Source organism: Camelus ferus, chromosome 14, assembly GCF_009834535.1.
Source record: "Camelus ferus isolate YT-003-E chromosome 14, BCGSAC_Cfer_1.0, whole genome shotgun sequence".
Taxonomy (NCBI): Eukaryota; Metazoa; Chordata; class Mammalia; order Artiodactyla; family Camelidae; genus Camelus; species Camelus ferus.
Genome location: NC_045709.1, coordinates 18,786,986 through 18,805,249, shown reverse-complemented (window position 1 = coordinate 18,805,249; position 18,264 = coordinate 18,786,986). Strand labels below are relative to the sequence as shown.

The following is an 18,264-nucleotide window of genomic DNA, read 5'->3' as shown; positions in this document are numbered from 1 at the left end:
GTGGATAACAGAACTGTATCAGGACATATATGACAGAACGTATCAGGATATATAGGTGGACATCAAAACAGACCCACAGAGACACCACCAGGTGTGTGTAGGAAAGTAACAGCAGAGTGAATATAAAGAAGACTCCTGAAGCTGAGGAGATCTGGGTTCAAATCCTGGCTCTGCCACTTTCTTGTTCAGATGACTTTGGGAACATAACAAACTTCATAAGCTTCAATTTCCTCAGCAGTAAACGGGGTGCAGAGTAAAAAATTAGCAATAATATGGGTACACAATAACAGTAGCTACTTCACAGGATCATTGGAGGCTTAAATAAGAAAATATAAAGTGACCAATATTAGTTATCGTCCTTTTCCTGAAAATGGTCACCTACTTCATGAGACCTGGACATTTTAAAAACCACATCCTCTCTGCCAGAGTTACTCAAAATGTCTCAGAAAACTAATGATTTTCGCAGAATGTGCAGGAAGGAAATAAGATTCCTTGAGGAATTTTATGAATGAAGTGATCATTTTTTAATTGTCAGTCTCTTACTATTTATCTGAAAGAACACCACAGTACTTTATTTTGGAGTTGACAATTCATTTTACTTACTTATTACACACCAGTTACTATCTTAATCATTAAGTTCTTTTAATTAATTCCATGAGGTAGGCATCCCCATACATACCCCTTACAGGTAGTGCAGCTAATCTTTAGAAGTTAAATAACCCACACAAGGTCATAAAGCAAGGAGGTGACAGAAGCAGAACTCAAATCCAGATCTCACAGCCTCAAGTCAAGTGTCTTCCATTAAACCAAGAATATCTAAGGACTATATTCACTATTCACTTTCTCTAGGTGAAAATTTGATTGTTTGTTTTATATGACCTGTAGAAGAAACAAAACTGTAAAAGGAGAGAAATATTACATAACTCTAATCTCCTGTAACTTTTAACCCTAAACTTACAACCTTAATATTTGCTTATTCTGTTAGCTCACGCCCACACACTGTGCCGCAAACCTGTGTCAAGTTTACCTCATTAACGTCTGCTGAACATACGTATCACTATGGCGTTAGTACTGGGTGAAGTGTCTGTGAATCTGCTTATGTAAAGATTTTATTCATGAAGTTTAAAACTACTAACCCTGTGGTACTACCCACGGTACCAGACAGATCGCCTTCTCTGGCAGCACCTGTGGAGCTGCTGGGTGTTTCCACCGCTGTTTATAATACACATGGGAATGGGAATCTTCTTCCCCAGGCAACATACAGCCTCAGATTTGCTTTTATGAAGGATTTCTGATCCACAGAGAAAAATACAAACAATGGCTACATACAAGGGGAACTTTTTTTAACTTAGTACGAAGGAAGGAGGGTAGGAGAAACATTCTGGCCCGTTCATCTTTCACCTTCATCAAAAGAAAGGATGAAAGCACAAGCACAAACACAAATCAGTCCTGTGTTACGGGTATGGGCAGTTAAGGGAGGCCGAAGGAAAAGAAATCATTGGGCTGGTGTTTCTCTATGGGGAGAAGTTTTCAGGTAAGTGTTCGTCAATGGGAAAGATGCCAGCCACACTTTTTATTCAGTCTGAGCCATGAACATTAGCATTATTATCTACGTCTGCTTTTTGAAATACATCATGAGGCTCTAGCAATTAAGAACAGGTACTTCCTACACTGAAAGTTATTCCCAGGAACAGATGGCTTTACAGGCGAAGACTACCAAACATTTAATGAAGAATTAATGCCAGTCCTTCTCAAACTTTTCCAAAAAACTGAAGAAGAGGGAACATTTTCAAATTCAACAACACATGAAAAGGATTCTACACAATGACCAAGTGGGATTTATCCCTGGGATGCCAGGGTGATCTGACATATACAAATCAACATATGTGATACACAGTATGAATAGAATAAAAGGAAACAATCATATGATCATCTCGATAGATATGGAAAAACAAATTACAACATCCTCTCATGATAAAAACCCTCAACAAATTAGACTGCAGAAGGAACATACCTCAACATAATAAAGGCATATGTGACAAAGCCACAGCTAACATTCTACACAACGGTGAAAGCTGAAAGCTCTTCTCTGAGATCAGGAACGAGACAAGGATGCTCACACTCACCACTTCTATTCAGCATAATACTGAAGTCCTTGCCAGGGTGATTAGACAAGACAAATAAATAAAAGGCATCCAACTTGGAAAGGAATAAGCAAAACTTATCATTATTTGCAGATAATACAATCTTAAAGATAGAAAACCCTAGAGACAACCAAAAAAACATTGGAAACTAATCAATGAATTCAGTAAAGTTGCAGGATATAAGACCAACATACAGAAATCAGTTGTGCCTCTACACACTAACAAAATATATATTAAAGAAATAAAATTATCCTAGTCATATTAGCATCAAAAACAATAAAATATTTAGGAATAAAGTCAACCAAGGAAGTGAAAGATCTATACAGTGAAAACTACAAGACTTTAATGAAACTGAAGAAAACACAAATAGAAAGATAGCTCACATTCATGGATCGGAAGATTAATGATGTTAAAACATCCATACCCAAAGCCATCTACAGATTCAACATAATCCCTATCAAAATTCCAATGGCGTTTTTCACAGAACTAGAAAGAATAGTCCTAAAATTTGTATGGAACCACAAAAGACCCCACACAGCCAAAGCAGTCATGAGAAAGAAGAACAAAGCCAGAGACATCACACTTTCTGGTTTCAAACTCTGTTACAAAGCTACAGTAATTAAAACAGTATAGAACTGGCATAAAAATAGACACATAGACCACTGGAGCAGAACAGTGAGCTCATCCATAGTCAGCTGACATTTGACAAGGGAGCCAAGAGCATTCAACAGGGAGAGAAGAATCTCTTCAACAAATCCTGTTGAGGAAACTGGATAACCACAAGCTGAAAATGAAATGGACACCCTATCTTACACCACACACAAAAATGAACTCAAAATGGATTAAAAAGACTTAAATGTAAGGCCTGATACTATAAAACCCTAGAAGAAAACAAAAGGAAGCTCCTCAATATTGCTCTTGGCAATGATTTTTTTAGATATGCCACCAAAAGCACAAGCAGCAAATGCAAAAATCAGTAAGTGGGACGACATCAAACTAAAAAGCTTCTGCACAGCAAAGAAACAATAAAAAAAATTAAAGGGCAAATTACCAAATGGAGAAAATATTTGCAAACCATTTATCAGATAAGGGGTTAATATCCAAAATGTTAAATAAATATATATATATATATAAATAACTCATAGAATTCAGTAATGACAATAAAAATTCAATTGAAAAATGAGGAGAGGAATCAAATATACTGTTTTCCCAAGAAGACATCCAGATGACCAGGTACATGAAAAGATGCTCAACATTACTAATCATCAGGGAAATGTGAATCATAACCACAATGAGATATCATCTCACACTTGTTAGGATGATCATTACCAAGAAGTCAAGAGATAAGGGTTGGCAAGAATGTGGGAACCCTTGGGCACTGTTGATGGGAATGAAAATTGGTTCAGCCACTATGAAAAACAGTATGAAGATCCATCAAAAAATTTAAAATAGACCTACCTACCAGACAATCGAGCAATTCCACTCCTGGGCATATACCCAAAAGAAATAAAAACAGGATACTGAAGAGATATATGCACTGCCATGTTCACTGCAGCTTTATTCACACAATAGCCAAGATATGGAAACAACATAAGTGTCCACCAACAGATGAATGGTTAAAGACAATGTGGTACATCTATACTGCAATGGAGTATTACTCAGCCCTGAGAAAGAAGGAAATCTTGCCACTTGCAACATGGATGGACCTTGAGGGCATTATGCTAAGTGAGTTAAGTCAGGTAAAGAAAGACAAATATTGTATGGTATCTCTTATATGTAGAATCCAAAAAAGCCAAACTTCTAAAAACAGAGAGTAGAATGGTGGTTACCAGGGGCTGGGAGATGGGGGTGGGGGTGGGCAGTTGGGAAGATGTTTCTTAAGGGTACAAACTTGTAACCAGTACTTAAGTAAGTCCTAGAAATCTAATGCATAGTGTAGTAATTAAACCCAACAATACTGTACCATATACTTCAAAGTTGCTAAGAGACTAGCTCTTAATTCTCACCAGAAAAAAAGAAATGGTAATTATGTTATGTGACAGAGTTGTTAGTGAATGCTACTGCGATGATCATGTCACAATATGTAAATATATCAAATCAGTGTTGTACACCTTAAGCTTACAAAATGTTACATGTCAATTATAGCTAAATCAAAATAAAGTTAGTGTCAGCTTTTAGCTTTAAACCAGAAATATATTTCTGAATCAATGACTTTCAGAAAAAAACGAGGTATTCTATTATACATACATACATACATACAATTTTCAAGTTTGATACATCAAAATGCCATTATTTTCTCAGTATTTACTTTGGAACTTCCATGGTAATAATCCTATGACTCTTGAAACAGTGCTTTTTGAGGGGTAACAGTGACCTTAATCCAAAACACCTGAAGGTGGTTACATCTGAGGAAAGCACTATATTGCTGTAGACCTTAGAAAAGAATTATCATCTAGTGTTTTTATAATGGGAATCGTACAATCATGTCTAACTCAGTGGAAAAAATCCTGAAGGAATAAATTACCTATTTTTCACAGTTGTTTACGTGCTTTTAGAAAATTTTAAGAGATCAACAAGTTACACACAATCACAACTACTAATCAAAGGGAAACATTTTCTATGATGCAACACTCTGGCCACAATACCACTTCACAGAAGAGTGAACTGAAAGCAAGAAAGACCCAAACTCAGCTCCTGGTCTAGCCTGTCTTACAGGCTGAGGTCTCCCAGGCCTCAGTTTCCTTACTTACGGAATTAATGGAATTATTTATTCGGTGTTGGCTGAATACCTACTATGTGCCAAACTCTCTGCTAACACTGAACATTTGCTATTTGTTACTTGTTTTAAGCAAATAAATTTAAGGTCTGGGCCCTTGCAAATTTCCTCATCTTGTCAAGAGACAAAGAAATACAACATAACTACTATAAACAGACTGTTACGCCTGTGCAAACTGGAGAAGAGCCTTCCGAGCTGACACTTGAAGAATGGCTATGAGTTGCTCAGATGGGGATTGTGGGAATTCCCTGAAGAAAGAACAGACTGTGCAAAGACACGAAGACAGGAAAGAACAAGAGAGAGGTTCAAAGTCCATAATGCACAGGCTGAGCATCAAGGAGATAAATTCAGAGCCTTATATTCCACACTAGGGACTTTGCCCTTTAACCTTTAAGGAAAGGTGAGGTTCCTTCTATACTAAGATTCTGAAAACTTGCTGTAGGCCCAACTAGATGAATCCAATTTGTCCACCATTTCATCCAAAGTTGTTAGTCTTTTAAATAAAATAAGTTTGGATGCTGACATTATAAAATCTAACAGACCTCACTTAACCGGTACATTTTATGACTAGCAGTAGATTTCTACTGTTAAGATTACAGCAGTAAAACATTCTAAAGGCAAGATATATGACAACTGATATCCTTCTGTTATCAAATACAAACTCTGTAAACATACACATGTGAAAATTATAAACAGGTATTAAATTTACATGCCCCCTCAAATAGGTTTTTATACTTTGTTCATATAAAGCTTTACTCTCTTCACTCTCAATATCAATTAACCATAAAGTACCTAAAGAGAACATAAAGTTCCATTTACCTGTGTTCTGCAGGTACAGGGGGTGGCCAGACAGCAGGATCTCTAAATGGTTCATCTTGACAGGACACAGGGAAATCTGGGGGTCTGTCGATTTTAAAACTTTCCAAAGTGCTGACAATACTTTTAACTTGCTCATATTCTTCCAATAATTCCTGTCGAACCTTAAAAAAATAGCCTTTATACTACAAACCATATAAATTGCAGACAACAAACTGCTATAAAATGCCAGTTTCCTTAATGTCATTCAAAGTACGCAAAATAAGTCATTAAAGCATAATCAAAAGACAAAGAACTATTTAATACAGATAGGAGGGCAAGGATTAGTTTGAAAAAAGACATAATTATATATCTTTTCTTAGGGCAAAGAGTTATATATCATTCATAATGAAACTCTTTCTACCAAAGAATGTGATAAACATTAATACAATTTAAAACTAGCAACTAAGTTAGTACCAAACAGGTTAACCATTCCCAGAAATCTATGTTACACTAAATCCTTTTACTATATTTGTAAATAGCTTCCTCAAAAATTGCCAGCCAAAATTTTCATCAGCATTTCCTATGCCTAATATCACAAAATATGAAATGCCTGTGATGAGCATTTGAAAGCCCGACATGGTACAATACCAAGAGCTGCCCACTTCTAATTTAATTTAAATTCTTCTTCACCTGAAATCTAAATACTTTTGACCTTGTTTAAAATCTTTCAAGGCCTGGGTAAAGTTTATTTTGAGTTCAAAGGTACAATTTTCCCCATATTTAAAAAACTTCACTGAACACCAACTATGTGGAAATCTTTGTGTTTTCAAACTTTGAGCCTGAACTAATTTTCTAAAGCAAACAGATAGATTGAAAATTGCATTTAAAAATTAGTTTTCACAATTCTATTTTTTTAACCAAGAAGCACACTTTACTATAAAGCTGAGCATAAGAAACTTTCCCTTAACTTTATCTTGAATAACACGTGGAAAGGAACAAATAAAGGAGTCATAGAACCAAAGAAAAATCTAAGTAAAATTCAACTGCTAGTGTATGCAATTATACACTACACTTGGAGAAATGAAACTTCAGAATGTAACAGAAAGAAACATAGTAGAAGTATCTGAATAGAAATGGTCACTATTTAACACAATTAAGAACACGTCAAAAATATTTCCATGTTAGATTAATAAACCACTCTTGCCTGTGGCTAATATGCAGGATAAAAGAACACAACTGAAAATCTCAAGTACATTGTTCTCACTCAGTTTGGTAATGCTCAAATTGGACAGTAAGTCAAATCTACCCTCAAAACTTAGTAAAACATCAATTTCGGACTCGTGGAAAACTTAGAGGAAACACTTGAAAGGCATTGGCACATAAAATGGAAACTTCAAAGAAATGCTTGACTTTGTACTTTTAATTTTAAAAGGATTTTAAGTTTCAAGACTAAGTGGGGAAATTATAATTCAAGTTTTTATTAGCTGTATGTAATTAAGTTGTATATTCAAGAGACACAGCAAACATACTAGTGGTTTTTTATTAGATTACTGATTCCTTTGTATTTGTAAGGAGTCTTTCAAAAGAAGAGGAAACTTTCTTAAAGGAAAAGTTTTACAAAATGGGTCAAAGCTACATGTAAAAATGAAAGGGGAAAGGGCAAGTGGAAATACCTTATTTCAAAAATTTATAATTACACACAACTGGTCAACTGATGAGGAAAGAAATTAAAAGGAGATTCAATTTGAATTAAATATCTTTGAAATATGTCTCATAAAATATAGTATCAAAAATACAGAAAATATTAACTGGGAAAGACAGAAAATTACTGAGTGCATTTTAAATATATTTCAGTATTCAGATAAATAAGAACTATTTACAAACTCAAACTGATTTTCCAACTCTAATCTGTCAAGTGTAACAGACTACTGCCTTCATTCACTGAGTACTTAAACACGGCCTTACCTGCTGCCATTTGCCTTTGACAGCTGGGTCTCTGACGGACTGGCAGTGTCTCTGAATCTGCTGTATCACCCCCTGGTAATATACCATCGATGAGTCATAATTTCCAAGAAGTGCGTATTCTCTTCCTTTCTTTGCGTTGTCACAAATTTCAGCCAAATTCATCTTTCAGAGACCTAAACATAAAATATAATGACTTTTTATTAAGTTTCCAGTACTGACTTTAAAGTATTTCTTATTATGCTTTAAAATACCTGCTTAAAACTACTTTGAAAGTCAAAATTCCTTGAGATTATCTGAATGAGTCTTAAAACAGTGAACAAAATTTCTAATTTTGGAAATACAAAGGAGATCACAAAAGAACACCTGGGGTGGGGATATAGCTCAGTGGTAGAGCGCATGCTTAGCGTTCATGAGGTCCTGGGTTCCATCCCAAGTACATCCACTTAAAAGAAAGAAAGAAAGAAAGAACAAACAAACGCCTAAGGAGACAATAAGGAGAGAAGTTACACAGCCCTGAACTATCAATTTACGTTACAGTTACATAAACTGGACACTAGTTCTCCGTGCTCATTTATAATTACCACAAGCTGCAATAATGGTAAAGAGAAACTTGCTTTATTTCACTCAATTTATTCTTGACAATGTAAAAATCAATGAATATATCATAATTTCCACTGATACCAATTAAAACTACGGAAATTATTTCTCACTAAAACTTTTTGGCCCCAAGAACAAAAAGTTATACTTAAGAAACACATTTTTTAAAAAGAGCCTATAGTTGTTCATGCATCATTTCCATGCATTTAACTGTTCCATACAACTCAAATCTAAGCGAGAACCTGTGAACTAGACGACCTGAGCCCTTTCTGTGCCTCATAGTGTAATCTTCCATGATCCCGTCATCCTCTATAGCTTTTCATCTGTGTAAATACCTAGCCCTAACCCTTCCCCTTCCACAAGATGCCAGGGAGAATATCACCTGAACACCTGGTTTCCACCAAAGCCCTCCAGCCCAGTAACTCTGGCTTTTCTTCCAGGCTTCTCAAAAGTCTCCCAGAATCATCCAAGGCTTCTAAGCAAAGATATTCTCCAACGAAAACTACAAAGAGTAGGAAGTCCAGAGGTACAGAAGAATGACATCATGGGAGAGATTGGATTCCAAACTGACCTACTCTTATTTCCTGGAACAATAAATCAATGAATACACTTAGCAGAGAAAATCAAAATGTTCCTCCATGCCTTCCTGGGGGAATTAAATTTTGGTAGTGTGGCTCTTCCTTTCTACCTCTTTCTAAAGGGGCTCAAAAACTTCCTCAAAATTAACCACATCTGTTCTAGGCATTCCAGCTGACTCCAGTACACTCTTGAAAATAAAATAGTTTCTTTTATGTGTTTTGGCGTATTATTTGCCCCTTCTCCCAGCACAGGTTCCTTGAAGGCATCATCTACTTGAGACTCATACTGCAGCAAACAGTACACTACTTCTAGGCAATAAGAAATTTCAACATTCAGCAAAGATATCCACAGAATATAGGACAAGCATAGAAAGTCTCTTCCTCAAATTAGAACAATTCTTCAGATTAGTCATTATGAGATAAAAGCATTAATTCTACTATGTGCAGGTACACATATATGAAGAATAAAACTACCCTAATGTAAAGCAGGGGTCAGCAAACTGTTTCTGCAAAGGGCCAGAGTAAGTATTTCAGGCTTTGAGGGGCAAAAGGTAAAGCTGAGGATACTATGTAAGCACTTGTATGATGAGACAAAAATTTCTACAACTCTTACTGTTGGAATTCAAAATATTATAGCAACAATAGTTGAGTTCTTTTTGCAAAACAGGTCTACTAACAAGAATGGAACTCTTTGGCAGGGGGTGGACGGGGAATAGCTCAGTGGCAGAGTGGGTGCTTAGAGTGCACAAGGTCCTCAGTTCAATCCCCAGTGCCTTCATTAAAAATAAATAAATAAACCTAATTACCCCGCCCCACAAAAAAAAAGGAACTCTCTGGGGGGATAATATTTCATTTAGTTGGGATTCAAAGTTAGTGCTCTCTATCATCAAAATCAATTGCAAATGTTTATGTGTTAATACTGCTTTTTAAATAAGATTTTATGTACTTCATGTTTAAAAGTCTTTTTACCCAGATAGGTACTGTCACATACAGATATAAAATCACAAGCATGTGATTTCAATTCAGTATATGCATTGTCTGGAAGGCATTTAAAGATTTTATTCTTCTCTTGATACATCTTTTAGCATGCCATTTACAGTGCGTATTGATCACTTCCAATTGAAGTTTAGGTGAAAGTAGCTCAATTATGCAGTTAAATAGATTTTGTAAAATAGAAATTTCTTTTGCACTTGCATCAAAGTCTGAAAAATGTCCCTGAAAATGTAATTTGAGCTCAGGAAATATACTGAAAATCTGGGTGGGAATGGCGACCTCACTTCTTTGCTTTAACTTTTGACAGCATGGAATATAAAATAGCTTGATATGACTTGCGATTCAAATATTAGTTGGCATCGAAATAACTTTTATTTTTGCACATATGCACTATTTTGCCCTGTTACTTTCAGTGGAATTCATTAAGAAACATTATCAAGTCTGCAGCAAAACTGATTTCCAAAGCCATTCAGTGTTCAATAGTAGTGGATGAGAGCAGTTCCTCTCCTTCAGAAAAATTTCAAATCAGCCCTTGGCTCAAAAGATTGCAATATAACTTGACCACTACAAGTCACTGAACTGCTGTGTGGTAGGGGCAAGCCAGGATATTCAGCTTCCACTTCTGACAAAACTTCATAGAAGTGACAATGGTAAGTCCTCAAGAGCAACACTTTTGAGTCTTAAGACATTAATGGTTCCTTATCACATGATAGATTCAAATATTCTCTGCAAAATACCTGCTGAAAAATAAAAGTGAATAACCATCGACGTTAACCACCCTACTTCCTCATAGCTTTGTAAATTTGTTCACCTAAGCCTTTTTTCTGTCCTACACATATTTTTACCACCATCAGTTTTAACGTCTTAGTTATACATTATCTATCTTATCAAGTTATACAGAATTAATGTTTTGTCAACTTTTCACAAATATTCCTGTCTGTAATTATTCCATGAACACTATTCGTTAAACATAATTCTTAAGTAACTTCAAATTCAGCATCAACTTCTCAAATAAACAACTGAGTCACTTTGGTAACATCTGTTAATTCATCAAGAGCCAAAAAAACCATTCAAAATCATTTGCCCTATTTTTTTAATTGATTACTGACGTCCTCAACACTTTCAGCAACTGTTCTCACCAAAAGGCTAATAGTCTTAAACAAGTTTGTTTTCTCCAGACACATTTCTTTGGCTGCTGCAATCAAACAAGATTAGTTAAGTCACAATCAGTAAATGACTTCCTTGTTTGGCCAGCAAATGAGACACTCAGAAACTTATTCTGGGTGCAGTCTGAGTTTCGTTTTTTAATTTTCTGAAGAAATTCTGCTTCAACAGATATTCCTTTTTAAGTTTTCTAACCACTGCTTTCCTGTGACTTGGGACTAGCATGATGAGTGATTAGTCTGGGGACGTCAGTGTAAACTGCATTTCTTTAGCACAGCTATAGTGTCATTGCACAGCAATCACAACGCGCTGTCATTCAGCTCTAGTTCGATACTCCACATTCTTCTGTGCTTTAAAAGTATATGTCAAGTCCATTTTTCTCATCGTGTTTTGACATGAAGAAAACGCACTGATGATAAAGTAACATGTCGCAGTGCAGTGATACATTGGCATGGGAAACCCTGTGACTACAGTGCGCACCGAGCAGCAACGCAAAGCCACGAGAACGCCACACAGTCCCCGCGGCAGCCACCAGCTCAGCCCCGCCAGCGCAGGGGCAGCCACGGACCACACGTGAACCAGTGAGTGTGGCTGTGTTGCAATAAAACTTTATTTCCAGACAATAGTATCTGAATTTCATTTATTTTCATATGTCATAAAACATTATTCTTCTTTTGACTTCTTTAACCTTTAAAAAAAAATGCAAAAACCATTCTTAGTTCATGGACCATTCAAAACAAGCAGCAGGCTGGATTTGGCCCCCAGAAGGCAGTTTGTCAACTCGTGCTTTCAGCTTCTATCTCAAGATTCTAGGGAAATAAAAGCACATGAATCCCAAAAGAAGTACAAGGAAGAACACAATAAAGTTAAGAGCAGAAATCAATAAAATAGAAACAGGAAAAAAAAAAAAGAAATTTCAATGTAGCCAAAAGCTGGTTCTTTGGAAAGCTCATTAAAAACAAATAAACCTCTAGTAACACTGACCAAGAAAGGGAGAGAGAAAACACAAATAACCAAAATTAGAAATGAAGGAGAGTAAGCCACAGAGGGAAAAAAATACCGTATGATATCACTTATATTTGGAATCTAAAAAAAAAAAAAAAAAGACAAATTAACTTATTTACAAAACAGAAACAGATTCACAGACATAGAAAACAAACTTATGGTTACCAGGGAGGGAAGGGAGTGGGAAGGGATAAATTTTGGGAGTTCGAGATTTGCAGATACTAACTACTAAATATAAAATAGATAAACAAGTTTATACTGTACAGCACAGGGAACTATATTCAATATCTTGTAGTAATCTATAATGAAAAACAATATGGAAACAAATATATGTATGTAAATGTATGACTGAATTATTATGCTGTACACCAGAAATTGACAGAACATTGTAAACCAACTATACCTTGATTAAAAAAAAAAAGAAGAAAAAAGAAATGAAGGAGAGGTTATCACTACAAACTTTACAGATATTAAAAGGCAAAAAAGGCTTAATGAAATGGACAAATTCTAGTTACAACATACCAAAGCTCTCTCTCAAGAAGAAACAGAGTAATTAATCTGAATAGTCTTACATCATTAGATGCAAATTATGGCATCTTGAAGTATGTTTTAATAGCAATAAATCAAACTACCATGTGGGTACTCGTCACCAAAATAGTTAACTCTGAAAGTCATAATACCTCCCATCTCTTTATGTTGGGTTATATTCTCAAGGACTGTTTCTTGCCATGAATAACAGAGAATATGATTTAATCACATACCCAGAGACAAGAGAATCCCTGTAGCACTGAAGCCTTCTCATTTGTTTCCTCACCTGAGCTCACTTTGCAAATACTTGAGAAGCAGAAAATTGTCTTTGCAACATGAAAGAATCTAGATAGATAATTCTAAGAGCTTAAATGTTTCTCCGAAGTAACCATTACAATAATTTCTGCCCATGTACTAAATTCCACTGGCATCTTTAAAACATTAAAAAAGATAGAAAATGTTTATCATCTGCCATTCTGTCTCAAAATGGCAGCTAAAACTATAAATTTTATCTTAAGTGCATAAATATCCTTTTAGATGAAAATAATAGTAAGGCCATTTACTGAGCTTACACCACATCAAGCGATGTGACAAAAATGGCTTTCTAGACATCTAGTGGAGATTAAACAGCTCATCTTGGAAAATTACTCCATTTTTTTCTAACTACTCTCACAATCTATGCCTTACATTTATCTAGCAAATGCCTGTGTACACCTGACTTTTACTAGGCATTCTAAGGCATGCTTTCACTAGGTCTACCATACAGAATTATGGTTATCGAGAAAATAAAATGTTTAATTCTGAGTTAAATATATAATTCTGAGTTCAAATATATAATTCTGAGTTCAAATATATACATATTTTCATTACAAATAGGTGTGCAATTAGTGAAATTATAATATGGATCTGTCCAAAAATGAGATGTAGTTAGAGAATCAAAGAATTTTAGAGCTACTGGGATCTCAAATCATGTAGTGGAACTCCCTGTTTTCTTAGAAGGTGAAATCAAAGCAAGGATGTTGTTACCATTAATGGTCTATAAAATAATTTTGTATCATTTAAAGAAACTTCATTTAAAAGAATAATTGATGAATCCTTTTATAGATGACATAATCATTCTGTAATGTAACTACTGCCTGATCTACCTGCTTAACACGGTCAGGTCAAGTCCTAGAACGTGGCTTTCTGTCAAACAGAAGAGTCAATCCTGCCATGTTGTTGCTAAGGAAGAGGGATAAGGGGAAGAGAAAGATCTTCAGTTATTGAGCACTTAAGGTGTACCTCCATTCAACTGTCTAATCACCCCAAGAATCCTACAGATAGTATTAGTATCTTTTTTAAGTAGGCCACAGGTCTGGAAACTTGCCCATGATCACACAGAAAGTAAACTGTAGTTCCAGAAGTGGACAACAAATCTATGTGACTCCTTCCACGACACCACACTTAGTAAGTGATCCTTGGAGAAATGTTCTCTATAAAAGAATATCACTGTGCATGTTGAGAAAATCAGATAAACTGATTTATCTTTCATGCCAATAAAAACCTGCTCCTCCTTATCTCAATCAATGTTTCAATATCCCATCAGTCATCCTAGCCAGAAAACTAGGAATCATTCGTCTTAGGGTTCCAAATCCATCCAAACTCTTATTAAGTCGTATCAGTTTTACCCCTTTAATGTTTCTGCAATCCATCTCTTTCTGTAACTCCAACTGCTTAGTTTAGACTTGTTTCATTTCCCTACTGGACTTTTTTTTCCTAAAACTGGTTTTCCTACCCCCATTCTAATCCCACCTCTCCTGGATCCATTCTCCACACTGGAGTCAAAGCTATCTTTCTAAAACGCAAACCCGGTAATGCCACTAGTCCATCTGAAATTCTTCAATGGTTACCCCATGTTGAAGAAAAATTCTAAACTCTTTATCACAGCACCAAGTACTTCAAATCTGGTCTCTCCCACTACACTGCAAGTATTCTGGGATTCAGTCACCACAATGACCTAGGGTTCCCCAAACACAAAACATCCAAATCTCTCCTTTGCTTCTGTTATACCATTTGCCTATAAAGACCTTCCTCGGCCTCTCTCCAGTAAAAGCTTAATCAACTTTCTTAGCACAAGTCAAATGTCACATCATTCTGGAGACTTTCCCTAATCCTCTCAGACAGGATCTTTCTAACAAAGGGTACAGGGAATGGCATCAGTGGTTGAGAGCACCATTTAGATGAGTTAGACCCACCTGGGTTGAAGCACCAGTCACATCTTATCAGCTATGACTCTGGGCAAGGTCTCTAAGGCTGCTTCCTCATCCCTAAATAGCAGCGCCTACTTCACAGGATTGTTGTGAGGATGAAACAAGGGGCTGCATGCAAAATGCGCTGCACAGCACCTCCTGTAGAGTAAGTGTTCGTTACCTATTACTGTGCTATGACTATGTATTCTCTCTCTGGGCTCCTATAGCAACTGGCACCTAGCTCCATCACACTATTGTGACAACACGACCGTGTGCCACGCAGGACACAGACAACCTTCTATCATCTCTTTATTCCCACCACCTAGTGGAACACCTGGCCCATACTAGGTCCTTAACAAACCTAGAATGAATAAATAAGATAAACAAATCTTGAATGAATGAATGAAATACTTTAAATCCCTCTACGGGGGGGAGGGTATAGCTTGGTGGTAGAGTGCATGCCCAGCATGCATGAGGTCCTGGGTTCAATTTCCAGTACCTGCATTAAATAAACAAACAAACCTACCTAACCTAATTACCTCCCCTCATAAATAAAAAAAAACTAAAAAGATTTTTAGAACTCCCTCTACTGTATAAGGCCTTGATTTTTTTCCTAGTGGTATTACTAAACCTACTTTTTATTTCCTTCTACAAAATTGCTACTTTAAGTTTACAGAGGCCAGCTTCATTTAATTGAGAGAAAAGAAATTTTATAGTGGCCGTATGTTGTTTTCTTGCTTAAAAACACTCACATAAAATAAGCCCACAATATGTCAACAATTTTCCAACATACTATCACAAAATATCCAGTTTCTAGAATGGTTATCTACCTATTGAAAAATTTCAAAGTGTAGGCAAGGCAGGTTTTCTAAATTTGTGTTAGCTTCCTCACCATCAGGGCCTGAGCCAACTTTAGGGGGCTAAGGTGTATCCCAGAGCGCTGAAAAAAAAGAGAGAGAGAGAGAGAAAGAACATGGCGTTTTCACTCGGAAAAATGCTAGAAAACACTGGAATAATTAAAGAAAATAATTATTACTACCTACTGCTAAAGAAAAAAAAGACAAATCTGTACTTTTAAAAACACTAATAATTTAAAGCTGAATTAATCTTTAAACTGGAATCAAAATATGTGTAGGCAGTGTTGAAGCTGGTGAGTGGGAGGGGTATTCGTTTTACAATCTTGACTCAATAAATAAAATGCAAATTGCAAAACAGTAAAAAAAAAAAAATCAGATACTACCATATAATAGCATGGTATCTTTTATCTACTTCTACAGTTAACCTTTAAACATTAATGCCCTTTGAGTAATTATTAATCAGTGGGTTTAATTAACGCAAACACCTCTTAACTACTTCAGAACAAACGGGATCCAATACCTAGAAATAAACGTATCAGGGAAAGGAGAAAAGCCTGTTAATATATCCTTTTTCGGGTCTCCCATCAAATGTGTGCCATACATACGGTTCTGCACCGAGAGGCAGCAACCTGGGAGGATGAGAGGCGCCGAAGGCCCGAGGCCCTGCAGCCAGGGCGGCCGCTCCTCCCCAGTCTACGCGGGGCGGTGGCCCGGCCGGGGTGGGGCTAGCGCTGCAGCCGGGGCGGGCCCGATGGCAGGACGGAAAGCCCAAGTCTCACCTCCACTTCCCCTTCCCAACGCTCAGAGCCCAGGTCCGCGACCACCCCGGAGCCCCCTCAGCACAAAGAGAGAGATTGTCTTCTCTCCGGGTCCACTCAAAGTTTATCGGTCTTTCCCAGCGGTCGGGGCCGCCGGGCTTTGTAGTTCGCCCGTCCAGGCCGCCCCGCCAAGGCCTGGAGCCCGAGGAGCAGCTGAACTACAATCCCCATAATGCCCCGCGCGCCCCACAGCTCGTCCCCCGTTCCGCTCTGTTCCCGCGTCTCCCGCGGCGGGAGCCGGGGTGGGGCTGTCAACCCGGCCACCCCACCACCGGCTCTCTGGCTGGCGCTCATCTCCTTCGGATTCATTACCTATGTGCCGCAGGTCGGCCGACCGTCTTGAAGCGGTCCAGGTGGGATGTGGGTGGGGCATAGGCCGCCGCCGCCGCGGAGTCCGTTAGTTCGCGACGTGCGTGGAGAGGCGGCGGCAGCGGCGGCGTATGGTTGCCATGGCAACCGAGGGCCGCGCCGCAGGGGGAGCGCGGGGGCTCGGAGTCAGCTCCGGGGAGGAGCCCGGGTGCGGGGGACAGGGAGGCGCGAGGGTGCGTCTGGGAGCGGAGGCAGACGGTGACATTGAGGAGGACGGATGACTAATTGAGCCCCGGTAGTGCCGATGAGCCCTGCGCTGCAGCAGCCAATCCCCGTGGCAGGACGCGTGCCCGTTCTCTAGGCGCAGCGCGTCGATGCCTGCTCTATTCCGAGAGGATGCTGGTGGCGTCAGAGGAAGGAGCAGCGCCCGCTCTTTAAAGGTCGCTGGTCCAGCCCCTCCCCCGCCGCCGATCCAGGCATCCCCCGCTGGCCCGGCCGGATGGCGCGTTTGGAACCTTAGCCACCTCTTTCGGGGGGAGGAGGGGTTCACCAGTAAAACCGAATTTGCAATCTTTCACACCTCTTTCCTGCCATTTTCTGAATAGGATAGAAACCGAATCGTTTAGTAGATATAATTTAAATGTAAACTGCTTTTAAAATGGCATTGATTTCAAATGAATTTTGACCTGTAATACTTCTTAAATAATCGTTTGTGAACTCGCCATGACTTGTCTCAGAGATTCAGTATAGTCTAAACTGAGGTTATAAGCACGGGCTTCTAAAACCCACTTCTTACAGCTCTAGGCGTGCCGCTACTCTTGGTAGCCCATAACCTGGGGCGATTTACCCGCTGTGATGCTCAACTTTAATCTGCAAAATGGAGATAATAGTTATGTCACAGAGCTTATGAGAAATAAAAGCATTGATAATGATACAGTGTTCTAAACCAAAGCCTGGCATTTAACACTAACTTAAATATTAGTTCTTTAATCCATCGTGGTAAGAATTAGAAGAGTGGGAGGCTGGAGGTGAAGGTGTCATTTGACTGAAGAGGGAGTTTTTCTGTAGTGATAAACTACCTTGCTTAGGGGTTAGGTTACAGAGGCATATGCCTTTGTCAAAACTCTTGAAATGCTTCTCAAGATTTGTGCATTTCACTGTATGTAAATTTATCTTTAAAAAGAACATGAAAATATTAGCTATTATTATTAGAGCTGTAGACTCTAAGAGAGACCATAGACATTTTTTAAGTCCAGTCTCCAGAATATGCAGATGAGGAAAACGAGGCCTAAGGATTTAGGTAAATGGGGGAGGAAGGAGGGATTACTGACCCTGTCCTTTTCTAGTAATAAATGCCTCTCAAGAAATTACGATTGAAAATAACAAGCTGCTGTGTCTGTCGTCCAGTTTTCAGTCGAGGTCACCTTGCCCACAGAGATTTTGTTAAAATTGACTAACTCCAGTGGAAGACCAGTGTTCTCTCCAAGATTGCATATTCCCTGGG

General features: G+C 38.0%; 1 protein-coding gene across 9 annotated transcripts in view; it reads right to left on the bottom strand.

Moving 5' to 3' along the window:
- The window catches only part of KATNAL1 (katanin catalytic subunit A1 like 1), a 68,807-nt gene extending 51,806 nt beyond the window's left edge, over positions 1 to 17,001 (bottom strand). For 5 of the 9 annotated variants that reach the window (XR_004325749.1, XM_032496364.1, XM_032496360.1 and 2 more), the window contains exons 1-3: positions 16,764 to 17,001; positions 7,684 to 7,856; positions 5,740 to 5,900 (exon numbers count right to left, since the gene is read on the bottom strand). Coding sequence is in view for 8 of the 9 variants with exons in the window: in XM_032496364.1 (XP_032352255.1) it covers positions 5,740 to 5,900; positions 7,684 to 7,845 (323 nt within the window). In the remaining variant the exon portion in view is untranslated. Of the gene's footprint in view, positions 1 to 5,739; positions 5,901 to 7,683; positions 7,857 to 15,606; positions 15,698 to 16,153; positions 16,313 to 16,412; positions 16,535 to 16,763 lie in introns of those variants that run through there. The other 4 variants (XM_006192944.3, XM_032496362.1, XM_032496358.1 and 1 more) reach the window with 4 other exon arrangements.
- Between the last annotated feature and the right edge of the window lie 1,263 nt (positions 17,002 to 18,264).